The sequence below is a fragment of the Setaria viridis genome, chromosome 2 (assembly GCF_005286985.2).
Source record: "Setaria viridis chromosome 2, Setaria_viridis_v4.0, whole genome shotgun sequence".
Lineage (NCBI taxonomy): Eukaryota > Viridiplantae > Streptophyta > Magnoliopsida > Poales > Poaceae > Setaria > Setaria viridis.
The window spans coordinates 32,855,268-32,870,451 of NC_048264.2; the positions used below are offsets into that span (position 1 = coordinate 32,855,268).

General features: G+C 49.2%; 2 protein-coding genes and 1 pseudogene across 3 annotated transcripts; 1 reads left to right on the top strand and 2 right to left on the bottom strand.

Annotated features, from left to right (window-relative positions):
• The first annotated feature begins 700 nt into the window (after positions 1-700).
• LOC117846611 (peroxidase 17) lies at positions 701-4,335 on the top strand. The gene is made up of 3 exons (XM_034727838.2): positions 701-1,249; positions 1,391-1,582; positions 3,434-4,335. Exons 1-3 carry the CDS (start codon positions 1,031-1,033, stop codon positions 4,052-4,054), a joined length of 1,032 nt encoding a protein of 343 aa, XP_034583729.1. The 5' UTR covers positions 701-1,030; the 3' UTR covers positions 4,055-4,335.
• Positions 4,336-5,950: 1,615 nt separating this feature from the next.
• LOC117845283 (plant cysteine oxidase 1-like) lies at positions 5,951-8,364 on the bottom strand (annotated as a pseudogene).
• A 145-nt stretch (positions 8,365-8,509) lies between these two features.
• LOC117845282 (uncharacterized) lies at positions 8,510-14,408 on the bottom strand. 2 transcript variants are annotated; one of them, XM_034726257.2, is made up of 9 exons: positions 13,712-14,395; positions 12,538-12,744; positions 12,176-12,415; positions 11,505-11,571; positions 11,272-11,418; positions 11,040-11,131; positions 10,189-10,362; positions 9,968-10,104; positions 8,510-9,129 (listed from the first exon to the last, which is right to left on the bottom strand). In XM_034726257.2, the coding sequence occupies exons 1-9, from the start codon at positions 14,225-14,227 to the stop codon at positions 8,931-8,933; spliced, it is 1,779 nt and encodes a 592-aa protein (XP_034582148.1). In that variant the 5' UTR covers positions 14,228-14,395; the 3' UTR covers positions 8,510-8,930. The 2 variants fall into 2 exon arrangements, with proteins under 2 accessions (XP_034582148.1, XP_034582149.1); XM_034726258.2 differs by lacking the exons at positions 8,510-9,129; positions 9,968-10,104 and having other exon boundaries at positions 10,219-10,362; positions 11,036-11,131; positions 13,712-14,408.
• Positions 14,409-15,184: the final 776 nt, after the last annotated feature.

A 15,184-nucleotide genomic window follows, 5' to 3' on the forward strand; every position in this document is an offset into this window, starting at 1 on the left:
CTTTGTAAATTTTGACAACAATGAGTCAAATTGTATGCATGGGAGGGCTCCTCCCAAATCGTTTTAGGAGAAGCCAAAATCGGAAGGGAAAAAAATGTGACTTCACCCGCTCCTGATTTACCTTCTCATCGTTTCCCAAACCGACTTCTTGTTTATGAAGCCAAAGCTAAAAAGAGTCATGCAGAATGGATCCTCAGTGTCTAAAAGTAACTTTCATATTCAATAGTACTTCCAACGTGAGATCCCACGTATCGACATGCAATTAATCGTGTTTTACGAACCACAAGTGTTAGCGTGAAATACAACACGAAAATGATGAATTGCGAGGACATCTTTTTTTTTTCACAACTCCATTCACCCCGTTCACAGCTTTGACTAGAATTAGAAGTCCCCATTGTTTTCACCTTTGCCCAAAATGTCATGAAAAACCAGGGACACAGTGACACGGAGGCGCGCACAAAAGATGTCCGGGTCAATGCTTCCCTCCTTCCCTGCCTGCCAATAGCCGGCCGTGCCGCCATCACCCTCCACCGCGACACGGAGCACGATCCGGGGCCGATATTTTTGACGCGCGCACGCGCAACCCAACGCGATCCCCGTGCGATCGATGCCGTCGCGCCCGCGCGTGCTAGGGACGTGTGGGTGGGTGCAGGCCGCCAGGACGGCGCCGCGCGCACCCGGAGCCGACCCGGCCGGCCGCGCGTGCTCGCGCCGTCCGCCCACCCACTGGCTGGCCACAGCTCCCCGCCGCGTCGCGCGAGGCCCGCGCCCCCGCCTCCCCAATCCCGTGGTGACAACCCATCGCCGCCATGGGCCTCGGCCTGCAGCCAGCGGCCAGCCCTCGTTTTCTATCTATCTGCAACAACCCGCCGGGGCGTCGCGGCTTGGACGCTACTACTAGTACGCTGCCAAACAGCGGAGCAGAGCAAAGTGCAGCGCGGCGCAGTGCAGAGCGACCCCTCTCGGAGCAGAGCGTGCGCGCTTGCTCCACCCCCTCCTCTCTCTCGTCTCTCCCCCGGTCTATCGAGCCATGGCGGCCCGCCGCGGGAGCCTCCCCCTGGTCGCCGTGCTGGTCGCGTTGCTCTGCCGCGCCGAGGCGGCGGTGAGGGAGCTCAAGGTCGGGTACTACGCCGAGACGTGCCCGGAGGCCGAGGGCATCGTCCGGGAGGTCATGGCGCGCGCGCGCGCCCGCGAGGCCCGCAGCGTCGCCTCCGTCATGCGCCTCCAGTTCCACGACTGCTTCGTCAACGTGAGTCGATCGCTCTACCCACGCATCTGATCTCGCCTTCGATTGCACCGCACGACGTGGTTTTTTTCTCCGCGACCGATCTGACGAGATGATGATGGATTCTCTAACCTCTGTTCCTCTTCGTTCCTCGCGAGGTTGCAGGGGTGCGACGGGTCGGTGCTGATGGACGCCACGCCGACGATGCCCGGCGAGAAGGACGCGCTGTCCAACATCAACTCCCTGCGCTCGTTCGAGGTCGTCGACGAGATCAAGGAGGCGCTGGAGGAGCGCTGCCCCGGCGTCGTCTCCTGCGCCGACATCGTCATCATGGCCGCCCGCGACGCCGTCGTCCTGGTACGTGCCTGCGCCTTCCCTCCCCTTCCCCTCCCCTCCCCTGCCCCCACGACCCGCAGATCCATCGCGCCGCTCGCCTCGCTACGCGGTGGTGCCGACGCGCATGCCGTTTCTCTTCCGCGGCCAGCCGTTTCCCGTGAGAAATCCAGCGTCTCTACTCCGCTTTGTCTGCCGTTTCCGGTCCGAATCCAGGGCTTCTACTCCGCTTTGTCTGCCGTTTCCAGTCCAGAATTCCTACTCCCTCCGCTGCCTGGCGTTTCCAGTGCAGAATTCCGCGTTGATCCTGCTCCCCCAACATTAGTTTCAGTTTCAGGATCCACCGTGAGGACAAGACAAGAATATTGACTAGGAAAGCTTTTTCACGAATCTCTTTTACCACCACGGCAAAGCTGCGCGCACGGGTACTTCGTTTCAGCGTGGCCACCAACGCTCACCGTTCCGTCACCTGTGGACGCATTAGCCTTTCTGCCACTAGCCTGGCATTATTCTTCACTCCCCAAATCCAAAGTCACCGCGTCCTGACTAAAATCCACGTAGAAAACGAGCATCTGAGGATTTTCTGAGATATTTGGCGTGTGCCACCCCGTCACTTGCGTGTGTACACCACGGCTATGCATTCACGTTTATCTTCTTGGTGGAAACACACGCTTCGGCGTCTCTCTAATCTCAAGCTTCTTTCGCATTTTACTTTTTATAGGAGATCGTTTGATGCTTTCCGAATTTACAGTAAAAATATTTCCTAGTACAAATTTTAGGGTGCAAATTGGCAGCCTGATGACCATGTCACTTTGCCATTGATGAAAGCGATGCTAGCAATACATGGAGCCATAGAGATGCATGCACCCCAGGTCGCTGCTCCCTGTAACCACCGCAGCTGGGCGGGCAGGATGGCATCGCCATCACGCGCCCCCCATAGGCAGACAGCCAGGCCCAGTCAGGCGCATTTAACGGGGGCACGGGCGCGCAACCGAGCCGGGAAAGGCCAGGCCAGAGGGCCGCGCCCACGAGGCCACGAAAGGCTACCCGCGAGCGACCCCGCCAGGGTGGGGCGGGTGGCGCGGCTAGATTGGTGTGGTGCACTGGTGGTAGGCTTCGGCGTCTAGCGCAGACAGCCCCGTACCGGGCCCGTTGCTGCCACTGCCACTGGCGCCCCGCGAATGGCAAGGCCGCTGGCCCCGCCGCGCCGACGGGGTATTCTGTTTCTCTCGATCGAGTGATGATGGGAACGAGACTCCCGCCGGGCAGGGCACTTTTCCCGTGCTCCCTTAGGAAGGTTCTCGGTACGAGTGTGCAGACAAGCGACGATGCCCGGGACGGAGTACGATGTCACTTTGTCACTATGCCAGTTGCCAGGGATACGAATTCTCTTCTTGTTCCCTTGGCGAGTTAACAGTCGACTGGTGGCTGCACTGAATTGGTTGATCGCTGATGCAGGAGATGTCACTCATAGCCATACCACCTACGCCTACGTTAATATTTTCGCTAACGTCATCCTACAACATTCCCGTTACTTGTTCAGCTAGTGGGGTACTATTACAGGGTACAGGCTCTGTTGGTGTTTTCCTGTGACCAAATGAATGCAACAGGAAGATTGGTTCATCAAAATGGCCGTAGTGCTACTAGTTGGATTGCAGTGTGCCACGCTGCAGACCTGCAGCGTCCGTTCACTCTGATTTTTGTTTAGTTTTTGTGAGGGAAAACGGCGCAGATCATATTAATAGTATCAATCACTGTCAGTGAGAGTTTGCATTGCAATCTTTTTGCAGTACTAATACATGTCTGACCGATGAGTCAAAAAAAAGTGTTTCACTTGGATTGACCTCTTGATTTTGATTTGTTCTCTTGCCACAGACCGGTGGGCCCAGCTGGGAGGTGCGGCTCGGGCGCGACGACAGCCTGACGGCGAGCCAGGAGGACTCGGACAGCATCATGCCGAGCCCGCGCGCCAACGCCAGCGCTCTCATCCGCCTCTTCGCGGGGCTCAACCTCAGCGTCACCGACCTCGTCGCGCTCTCCGGCTCGCACTCCATCGGCGAGGCTCGCTGCTTCTCCATCGTCTTCCGCCTCTACAACCAGTCCGGCTCCGGCCGCCCCGACCCCCACATGGACGCCGCCTACCGCTGCGCGCTCGACGCGCTCTGCCCCAAGGGCGGCGACGAGGAGGTCACGGGCGGCATGGACGCCACCCCGCGCGCCTTCGACAACCAGTACTTCAAGGACCTCGTCGCCCTCCGCGGCTTCCTCAACTCCGACCAGACGCTCTTCTCCGACAACGCCAGGACCCGCCGCGTCGTCAAGCGCTTCAGCAAGGACCAGAACGCCTTCTTCAGGGCCTTCGCCGAGGGGATGATCAAGATGGGCGAGCTGCAGAACCCCAGGAAGGGGGAGATACGGCGTAACTGCCGCGTCGCCAACAGCTCGCCGGCGACGACACCCAAGGAGGTGGCGGCGTACCGCGTCATGGACTTCTGATCGAGCTCCGGCTGGATTACTGTTTCAGAAGAGATCGTCGAGCTCTGATATGGTGGTACTAATATGTTGACAAGGTTTTTGATCGTGTGTAAGTCCTGCCTGCACCTACCTATGATTGTGGTGCGCGAGCTTTTGTGCTCATTGCTGATGTCGGAAATAATTGAGATAGTGTGCCTATATACATGATAAGGGTAGCTTAGCCGAAAATTGCCTCATGTGATTTAGGTCATTCTGCTGACCAGTTTTATTCACAAAACAAATAATTAAATGGGTTGCACATAGAGCGCACGTGCATTGACAACTGTGAACAATAGTTCAAGAATTTGCATAATGCGATATATCTAGCTTTTACTAACGTAACATAATCCATAGCAGGAAAATTACAGCTTAAAGCATAGCAAGATTGCATATGCATGTAGTAGTTGTAAGCCTACCAATGCAACAGAATGATACTATAACCTCGACAAAGAAAAAAGTCATGATAAATAGTCACGCAAGTGAGGGTCGTCGAGGTGTGGTAAATTTAAAATTTTGGTCTGTCACAGGGCGCACTTATGTTTGATGGATGTCGTGATCAGATGCTTAGAGGAAAAGCTAAAGTTCACTAGGGCATTCTTTCAGCAGTTCAGCCCCCTTTCACTTACAATTGTGTGCATGGGGAACATGATGGCAGTGCTTGGAAGCACTTGTCAGATCAGTGTTAACTTTGTAATGTTTGGTGCTCGGTAGCCAGCGATTTGGCTGGATGGCAAGCGGAATGGAACCATTTTGGTTTCTTCCAAACAAAATTCCGTGCATCAGATCCGTAGAGTGTTGGGCTGGGGTAGAACAATTGGGCCAGCATGTGAGATGGGCTGATGAGTGTGGGCCATAATTTTGGGGCTGCGAGACCTTATCACAGTATAGGATGTGATCATTAGAATGATTTATTATGTGATGTATTTTAATCACTTTTCATATCTAGTTTATGCTGGAGTTATATCTAATTATATTAGAAATATAATTTTTTTAGAAACACTTCGCATACGCTCATATAATAGATTTTGGGTTCTTTTTTCATAATGGTGAATGTGGGTGATTTTTTTTCTCTAAAAACGCAGTGCAGAGCCTCACAATGTCACGCGCGCGCGCACTCTCGCATGCATGTACAGATATGACAGATTCACACCTATGAACATGTATTGTCTTAAGTGAGATTGGACTAGCTGAGCTTCAGATTAATGAAGTCCACAGACATCTCATTTTTTAGGGCACACATCGCCCTACCAGTGACAAAATAAACAATCGCGCATGGAATAAATTCTACTTCTGCTGAGTATGGGCTCAAATCTTGTTGGGTGGTTCCACCATAAACAAGCTAACCAACTATAAACTATGCTAAGTTCACCAAATGTTGATGTAGAGTTAGAGGATCACTTTAGTTTATTTTTCTTAATGATGGAATTGGGCAATACGTATATACATAGATTTAGGGGTTATTTGTTTTACAATTATAGAGGTGTGCAACTTTTCTAATTAGAAGGTTACTTAAGTTACTTTTCATAATGGTAGAGGTGGCCTAAATTAGATAGAGTGGTTATTGTTATCAATCACTCTACAAAACCGATGATATCATGGTTTGCTTTTCTTAGAATTTCTACTCTTGTTTTCTATCGCATCTCAACATTAGATCTAGTGGCTACCGTTATCAACAATGATTGAGTCTATAAATAGATGCTAGCTAGGGTGGTTTGTTTTCTTCAAGAATTTCTACTATTATTTTCTATCACATCTCGTCACGATTAGTAATAGTAAGATGTTCTAAAGACGGAAGCCTTGTGCCTACTACTCTAAAAACTTGGATGCGGTTGGTCAGATTTTGCTAGATAGGAGCAGGTCCAGTGGTCTAGTCTGTGGTTAAGCAATGAAGTATATATCAAGTTGCTCTCATCTCACAAACTTGTTCACAAAGAGTGCTTCAGACCTCAATCACTAGTTGCCGAAAAGGAAAAAATAAACAAGAACTCAAGAAGGACATATCAGCATGGAGGTGTATGTACAAGCAAAGTGGGAAGGTACAACGTATTCTCCTGACATGCACACACATGACACAACTTGCACGCAGCTACAAAACAGTGAGCTATCTATTAGTCATACCAATCCACATCTACTAAGAGCTCTGGCCCTACGTATGGCGCCCCTACAACACGAAAATCCTCGGGCAACTCCGCCTCTTCCAGCACTGCATAACCTGAACAGAGACGATCCGATTGTATTTTCGTCAGAGACTAAAGCATGGCTTTGCAGACAAGAAACAGATGAATTCTCTGCTAACGGTGCCGCGATGCGTGAATGCATATGTACCTGGGAGAGCAGGAACGGGCATGTCGGAGAAGTAGGTGGACGACCGGCCGAGGTCCTCGGCGTACGGCGGCGCGTGCACGTCGAGGAGCGCGCACGGCGTGACGGCGGTGAGGGTGTGGATGTTGCCGCCGCTCCGGGGAACAGCACCGACGCCTTGCACGGCGCCTCCCGCAGGTCGTCCACGGCAACAACCTTGGCTAAACCGTCTGCATGAATTCAACTTTTCAATCAGCGTATGTGCAGTGGCTTGTCAAATGCTAGGTCCCCTGGTTTGTCTATGATCAGTTCCACTTTTGTTTTCTTTGTTCCATTCCGGTACTCCCTTATCCCAAAACAGGGTGGACTTTTGGATTGAGCAGTGGAATTAGCGTCACGTACTTTCTTTTCGCAGAATAAATAGCGTCACATGCAGATACTACTAGTTGTGCAGTTGTTTTCATGAGCTCACAACCAGGTATACTCTGCACACGCTCTGCATATTTTTCCCCCCAGATCGAGCCCGTGGCTCCAGACCTCTGGGGATGCCGCGTACGTGCCCGAGACGTTTAACTATACTTGTCAATACGGTGACAAACTGGGAACGAGAGAAATCGACGTGCAACATGAGTGGCCACAGCCTGTAGAAGGGATTAGAGATTGGTGAGGGTGAGACAGGCTTACCCTTCCTTGTGCCGGAGCGCGGCGCGGTGACCCAGTCGTAGGAACTGGCGCATGGAGCCGTAGAGCAGCTTGCTCAGCACCACCATACGCGGGTGGTCGTGCAGCGGCAGCGTCGCGCCCGCCGGGAAGCAGAACACGCCCATCTGGAAACACCACCACCACCCGCGCAGCCGGGCCGGATGCATCATGATTCATGACAGTCCATCTGCAGAAAATCAGGCGCACAAGTGCACAACACGACCAAACTGCACGAACGTACCGAGAAGTCCTCGCATTCGTGGATGTGCACGTACGTGATCCGCGTGAACCCCCGCGTGGAGAGGAGTCGCCGGGCCGCCGCCGTCGGGCTCGCCTCGTCGTCCGAGGATGAGGACGACGACGACCTCTCTCCTTCCCCGCCGCCGGCGTCCGCGCCAATCCCGACGTCGGCCGCCTCCATCCCGTCTGCGAGCGAGAAACCAACGCGGAACGCGCCATGTACACTGAATCACTGATCACGTCGATCGGTTCGAGCCAAGGCGCGAGGCAGGCAGGCGCAAGGACGTGCGCGACGTACCGAGGATGTCCTGCAGCCACCTGATCTGCGCGAGCGTGGGAAGCCCAGTCCCCTTCCCGGCGAGAACACGGCGTCGCACGCGTCGTACAGCCGCCGCACCTTGCTCCGCCGGTTACCGTCGTCCATGGCGCGTGCCGGGGCGCGCTGTCACGGCCGGCCGCCGCCGGACACAGGCTGATCGACGACGAGTAGTGGCGAGATAGAGCGATCGAGCACGAGGCGAGACCTTTGCGTGCCTCGTCTGCACGGGCTCACGTGCAGGGAATGGTATGAACTATAAAGGTTTGTGCGTGCGTGTGCAAGTGCCGAGGCCGGAAGAATTCAAGGGGAGGAGGGAGCGTACGTTTACCGGAGGTAGAAACCGTGGGCTACGCCCGGCTTTACAATGGGGCCAGCTGGCCGCTGGCTCGCCTGCCGCGCGTGCGTACACCGCTTGCCCGTGTGTGGCATTACCAGCCGGCATGTTGATGCATGCTGAGTTGCACACACCGTCACGAAACTAAACAATTGGCATAGGCAAAGCTTTTGTTGGTCGCTTGGAATTCGGACACGGTCTGTCGAGTCTGCAAGTTGGCCCACATGAACTGAAATATGGTTAAAATAACCTGTGTTTTTTTAGGAATAAAATAACCTGTGTTAAATTCGGTTCAGAACGATCTGGATAGAAAAGAACTGTCATCGTTGGAGATTGGAACAGAATGGTCGTACGGTACGCTGGTGGTACAAAATTAACTTCTACTGACTTTAAAACTCATTTTCAGGTCAAACTTTAGGCACGTCATGACCAATCCATGAAAAGTAACACTGGAAAGAAACAGGTTTCAAGCAGAACAATGTCGCACAGGAATATCGAAGCAGATGAAACCAATCACGAAAAAGTTGAGAGCGAGGCAAACTAAACGCAATGAAAGATCGGGGTTGTAAAATGCCGTCAATATGCTGAGCTAACCAACCCCTACAAAACAATTGCCTTCCAGAGTACTGAAAAAAACGCCTCTTCCAGCTTACAAACTGTCCTCTCCAAGACAACCCAAAAAGAAACTGAAGACAAGCCCTACACGCCTAAAATGCCTAAGCAAATCAGAGAAACAGAACAGCTAAACAAACTTATACAGACGCACAATGGAGATGAATCGGCAGGCAAAATTCTTCGTATCACCATTCGATTCACCCAATCTTAGGATGCAGCAGCAGCTTGTTGATGCCGAGTCATTCTCCATTGGCGGTATAAATGCGAAACAATCAACAAATTGCTGGACTATATTTACCACGGAGGTATCTACAGAAGGCTTGAGCTATGGTTATTGCTGTTGATCATCATTTCTTGTTGTGTCTGGAATCCCGGAAATTAAACCGGTTGCTGACGACAAGGTTTTCTGCGAGCAGGAGGATAGGAGTTTTGATGGCTTCCGCAGTTGGAGAGACCGAATCTGGGAGACTAGGTAGGCATGTTGGTAGATGTTGTTCATGATCCTCGGGGTGAAAATAGAAGAGCACTGCTCGACAGAAAATAAACCTGCAATGGAAAAAAAATCGTATCAAAAAATTTCCAGAAACATGAAGTTGAGAGTATATCATGTATCATCCACAGGCAGCCAGTCCTTTAGGGAGGGAAAAAAACATGTTCAAAATCATAACAATCAAGATCAACTCAAATAATGATTGTAAAACTTTCTTCTGCAGCATATTTCCTAGAGCATAAACATGGTTGCAAGCATCACAAGTTTTTATTAGAAAAAAGGTTTATTTCCTTTTAGATTGTTGATGGACTATGAGAGATAAATCATGGAACCTGCTAAACGAGTATATCCAGTTCATATCCATATCTCTAAGGGATAGTCACAAACCCACCCACACCCCCGACATGCACACTAGAATGGTTCCCAAAATCCCCACACAACCCTGCACATGTCAGCACTCAGCACCAAGCATACGGTGGATCTTATTAGAGTTTCTTGGTTAGAAACCATTCTAAATGTGCCTCATATTTCAAAACACTGAACTTTTAGGAGCAAGCAGTTTAAAGAAATGGTATAGCAGCAACTAACTGGCGCAATTTGCTGGAAATACTACAGTAGACCAGAAACTTTCAACCTTTTGCATACTTTGGAAGGACTAGGCCCAACTAACTCCTTGAAATGACAAATGGTAGAAATGAGAGGGATTTAGGGTAACATGTAGCATTTCCCTCACCAAAAGAGATGCAAACAATTCAACAGTTTGCTCTTTAAATACTATTAGTAAACATTGAAGCGAAAACACTTTTTCCCCAAGTTATGTTGCTAAATTAATGTTATGGCCAATTGCCAGATGCTCATATTGCTTAGTAGTGGAAAATATATGGAATAAGGTACCTGAGAATCAGTCGTCTGAGAAATGGATCAGGTACAACTTGTCCCCAGACATTATTTAACCCAACAGAAGTGCAAAGTATTCCTTCATATTCTTCCAAAGCAGAGAAAAGTATGTTCTCTGCATTAGCATACGTATCCTGAAAACCAAGCAGAACAAATCTGAATATAAAAATCATTTTTTAGGGAATAAGAATAGTCAACTCCTCAAACAGAGAACATACAGTGTCTATGTCGGAAGTTATTCCAGCTAGTTGGCAGAAGGCTTGCATTGGAGCAGTGAGGAAGTATGTAAATTGGCTTCCATGACCAGTGGATTCTACACCAGACATGGCTGATGATATTCTAGGAGAAAGCAATAAAGCAGCTGGTTCTCCCTTCTCTGCATTATGTATGGCCTGGCAAAATACACGACCAAATGATAATTTGCTCAAATAAATTTGTTACCCAGTACTGTTAAAGAAGATTAGAGAAAACTACCCAACAAATATTAAATAAGAAAATCCAGAAGTCATAAAGTTTAATTGCAATAAATGAAAAAAGGTTAATTTAAGGGATAATATATGGGATCGCATGCTACCAAGTAAATTTGGGCATTTTCCTTTACAAAAGCAGGTATAGATAGGTTTCATCTACACATTCCAAATCGAAACAGAAAGTTCCTTAACAATTACTCAATGGCCAAGCTCTAACTATGTGTCCAGCTTATTCATACAATGCTGGGCATCATGAATCCTTAGCCATCTTCTGGCATCACCAGTTAACAGGCTGAGAACCCTCTAGAAATATTTTAGTGATTTGGAGATCAAAAGGTTGTCAAACCAGTAGAACCAGATAACAATAATTCTGCCTTAACCATTGCACATGCTCATATTTTATTCTACTAGGAAAGAAGTTCACTTGGGAACAAAATCAGAATATGCAACTTCAAATGAAAAAAAAAACAATAACATGTGCATGGAAAAAAAATGGAAGATGTGAAAACTCAGCTAATATGTTTGACTTTAAAAAGCAACAGAATGCACATTGTAATGGTTTTCTTCTACAAGCCAAGATTAAGTTCTGACAAACCTGCCTTGAATGCATGGCTATTTTCGCTATCGATTACAAGGAACAGGGGGTATCTTGTAAACGGAATCAGATCTTCTGGATAAAGATTGTTCGGACCTGGCAAAAGGATGGTAATGACAACATAAGCAAGTGCATGACATGCCATCCTAAAAGAAAAGGGTCCATTGATATACTCATCCACCAAACTAACTAATAAGTGGACTCTGTTGAACCATAAAATCGCCATCGAGCTTTACCTCCACTTCCACGGGGACCAAGCCTTAGATGATTATCAGAACTCATATGTGAATTTGGCTTATCAATAGGGAAGGCAGAAGCAGCCGTTGCATGTGATGAGGAGCTAGAGGCATACTTTTGGCTTGCCATATGCTGCTCGGCACATCCTGAAAAGTAAGATAATCACAAGTGTCAGAAGGGTAGCAAGTGATTGAAACAAAATAAACTAAGATGCCAGAGAGAGAGAAATAACCTGATGCTGATATATAGATGAGTAAAATGCTATCTTGAGAAAGCTCCTCACAGATTGTTGCAAGAACCTGTATCGCAAAATGATGAGTCAACAGTATGAAAACAAACTTCTATATGACAATTTGGGTGGGTGGGTGGGGTTGACATCATTTGTCAAATCTAATTATATTAAAAAAAATCGACCACGGTGAGATTCCCCTGGCTTTGTCTTAAGAAGGGAAGAAATGAACCATGGCTAACCAAAAAACTCACTGAAACCAGTTCTCAGGAGGTACCCACATTTTGGGAGCACCCAAGTTCTAGCCTTGGTGTGTGGCTAAAGGAATGCAGGAAAGCCACCTGTTTCTGACTAAAATTATGCTTATGGTAGTATATTCTCCTCTTTTTGTTACAACCAACATTTTGAGATACAATTGGTACTCTTTTGAATGGTTCGACCACCTAATGAATGCTTCAGGATTGTACAAAAGTAAAGCACACTTCCTTCGTAATGAATAAAAGCATCTGCCACACCACCGCACTAAAATACTGATACCATCATTCATATACCCGATTCCTGAATAATGAGCAACGTACAAGAAGACATGCAATTCTACTGGAAATTCATGTGCCTCCTAATATCATGCAAAAGATGGATAAAAGAGGAGGAAACAATCAGGATAAACTCCATACCGCTAAAAGATGAGATACTGTAGGATGATATATAATTGCCTTTTGAGGATTTGAAGGAAGACTTCCATCAGAGATTTCCGTAGACAGGTGAATATCGATCAGACCAGAGGGTCCACTCTGATCACTTACAGTGCCATTTTCTGTAAGTTCTTTCGCAGCGATCTGATAAGATCCAGTGGGCTCCCATTCCAAACACTGTAGCATTCTGAATGTGTCCAAAGTTAGTTCTGTGAACTTGACCTGCATTGCACAAAAAAGGCTGTGAGGGATGTTTTCAACTGTTGAGCATCTTTTCGTGAAACAAAAGTGAAAACCAGGTTAACACTAGAATTATTGGTGATGATCTAGTAGATATAGGCTACCTCATTCCGGTGGTAGCTTGTTAATACAGCTTCCTTCAGTTTCAGCACTCTTTTTGAATGGAATCGTGCGATCGATGCAAGATTTGATGGATAAGAATCAAACAAGTTGTCATATCTCAGTGATCTAGATCCCTTGTACGCCCCATCAGCCTTCAAGAATCTCCCAAGCTCTTGAATCACTTGTTTCCACTCCTTGAAGTTTGTTTTCTAAGAAGTACAATGTCACAAAGTAGGTATCAGGACGAAGTTGATGGTAAGCTCAACAGCCTAAAATATGCAGATATGACATACTTCACTGAAATGGTAAGCACTACAAGTTTCAAACATGAAGTTTTTTTATTTACAATAAGGAATATTCATCACTCAACCATAACCATCATGCATATGTTTCAGGTTTCAATTAAGCACTGAGAGAACCATGCGGTATTTTCCTGACAGGCCATGGTGTTTGTCCAATTGCCATAATTTTTACTTTCTTGTATTCGCAGAAACCTAGGGATTATCAAACAACTCAAAAGCTCGTATTTTGTCTCTTTACTTGGACATTAACAAATGTAAATCGCTATCAGCATCCAACTATCATAAAAAGTCATCAATTCACATAGTTGAAGTTCCGAATCACAATCGTAAAGCAATCACTCACAGTCCCACTAACTTAGTCACCAGGAAATCATGTACCAAATACTGGGGTGGAGGGGCTCTCAAACTCAAACAGCACTGAGTCTCAATCCTCCCTTCTTACAATTTACTCAAATGTCAAATGTGCACCAAAATTATCAGGGGCAAGCATGTTCTTCTGCAACTAGATTGTGCAGGGGGAGCAAGCATTATAAGATTTCAAGTGCCGTAACACAAGATAAAGCTTGGCATAGATACTCAATTTACAAGGCAATTACGAAAACAGAAAACTCCTGATTCAACAGCATTCCAACTCCCCATTGTGGATGTTCCTTTCAGAACAAAGAGCGTCGTGCATATCACTCCCCCCAACAAGTGACGACAGGCAAGGGCTAACTTACTTTTTGTATATAAAAAAAATCTTAACTCTTCGCTGCTAACTTAAACATAAATAATCTCCTCGGGGTAGGTCCCTAAATATACAACAAAAGCACCACAAATCGTAAATTTCACTCACGTTCCCCAATTCAAAAGACAAGAGAAGCAAGCTCCTTACCGGGTACGCGGCCTTCGTCTCCTCAACAAGCGCGCGCAGGCGCCCGGCGAGGTGGTCGACCGCCTCGGCCCGCCGCATCAGCATGGCGACGACGAGGAACCGCGCGATGAACCGCAGCTCCTTGTACCGGATCAGGAGCGCCTGGTGCCGGCTGCCGCCGCCGCCTTCCGCGCCCGCCGCAGCGCCAAAGTACCCGCGGCTGTAGATGGCCTCGTAGAAGACGTAGGCCCCGACGAGCGACCGCGGCTCGGCGGTGCGGAGGTACCGCGCGTAGTAGAGCTGCCCGATCCGCGAGGCGACCTCGCCGATCTCCCAGCGGCGGAGCCCGCCGGCGACGAGCTCCCGGCGGCGCTCCTGCTGCAGGCGCCACAGGCGCGTGTACGCCTTGAAGGCCTTGCGGCTGTGGTGGTCCCCGCCGCCGTAGAGCGGCAGGTCCCGCGCGCGCGCGAACTTGCGGTCTGCCGCCTCCGCCAGCGCCTTGAACTCTCGGTACGCGCCGGCCTCGCCGTCGGCCATCGCCGGCGACGAGGTGGAGGGGGGGAGGCGACTGGAGGCGAGGTTTTAATTCGTTGTCCCCTCTCGATTTGGGCGAATGGGAGGACGAGGTGGTCAGGTGGAGGACCGGAGGTGGTGGTGGAGAAAGAGAGAGAGAGAGAGTAATAAAAGGAGGTGTTCGTTGTGGTTCGAGAAGGGGAGAGATAAAAAGCGGCAGTCGGGGAGTACGGGATGAGCTGTTGTAATAACTAATAACTTGTAGTACTAATTGGGGAGCGTCTAATTGGGCTCTTATGAGTCAATCATTTGGACTTTGTTTAATGGCTTCTCCCATCTTTTTTTCGTACAATCCGACTTGTTTCTTAACCTAATCAAGCATGAACTTGGAACAGATGCAGTTGTGGATCCTCCTCCAAAATTGACCCCACGTCAGACTTGTTCGGTTGAGGATGATTCCGAGGGGATTGGAGGCCCTGCAAGTCAAAAATTCCCTCGGCATTAATCGAACCAGACTCCACTTTACCTGTCCATTTTTTATTTTAGATTAAGTTTTTTGGATTGGTTTCAACCCATGTCGTGTTTGATCAGAGAGGTGAGTCCATTCCCCTTTTTTAGTTAACACCATCGTTGTGTCGTGTCATTCTCTTCTTCTTGCACTTTTTTCCTTTAACTCCGCCTTATCTTCGACCGCCTCCACTGCAAGCTTCCTCGCCGCACCGGCCAGATCCCTCGTCCCCCGCTCCGAGCGGGCGGCGGAGATCCCCAGCGTCGGCCGCTACGTGCCCCTCCCTTTCCCCGACCTTCGCCCCTCCCGCGTCCCGCCCTCTCCCCGGTGGCGGAGCTCCTCGGCACCGACCGCCACTCGCCCTGCATCTCCCTCGCGCCGGCCGCAGGCCGCCGCGCGCCCCTGCCTTCCCCCGCCCCAAGCCGGCAGTGGAGCTCCCTGGCGCCGGCCGCCGCGTCCCTCCCTCTCCTCGA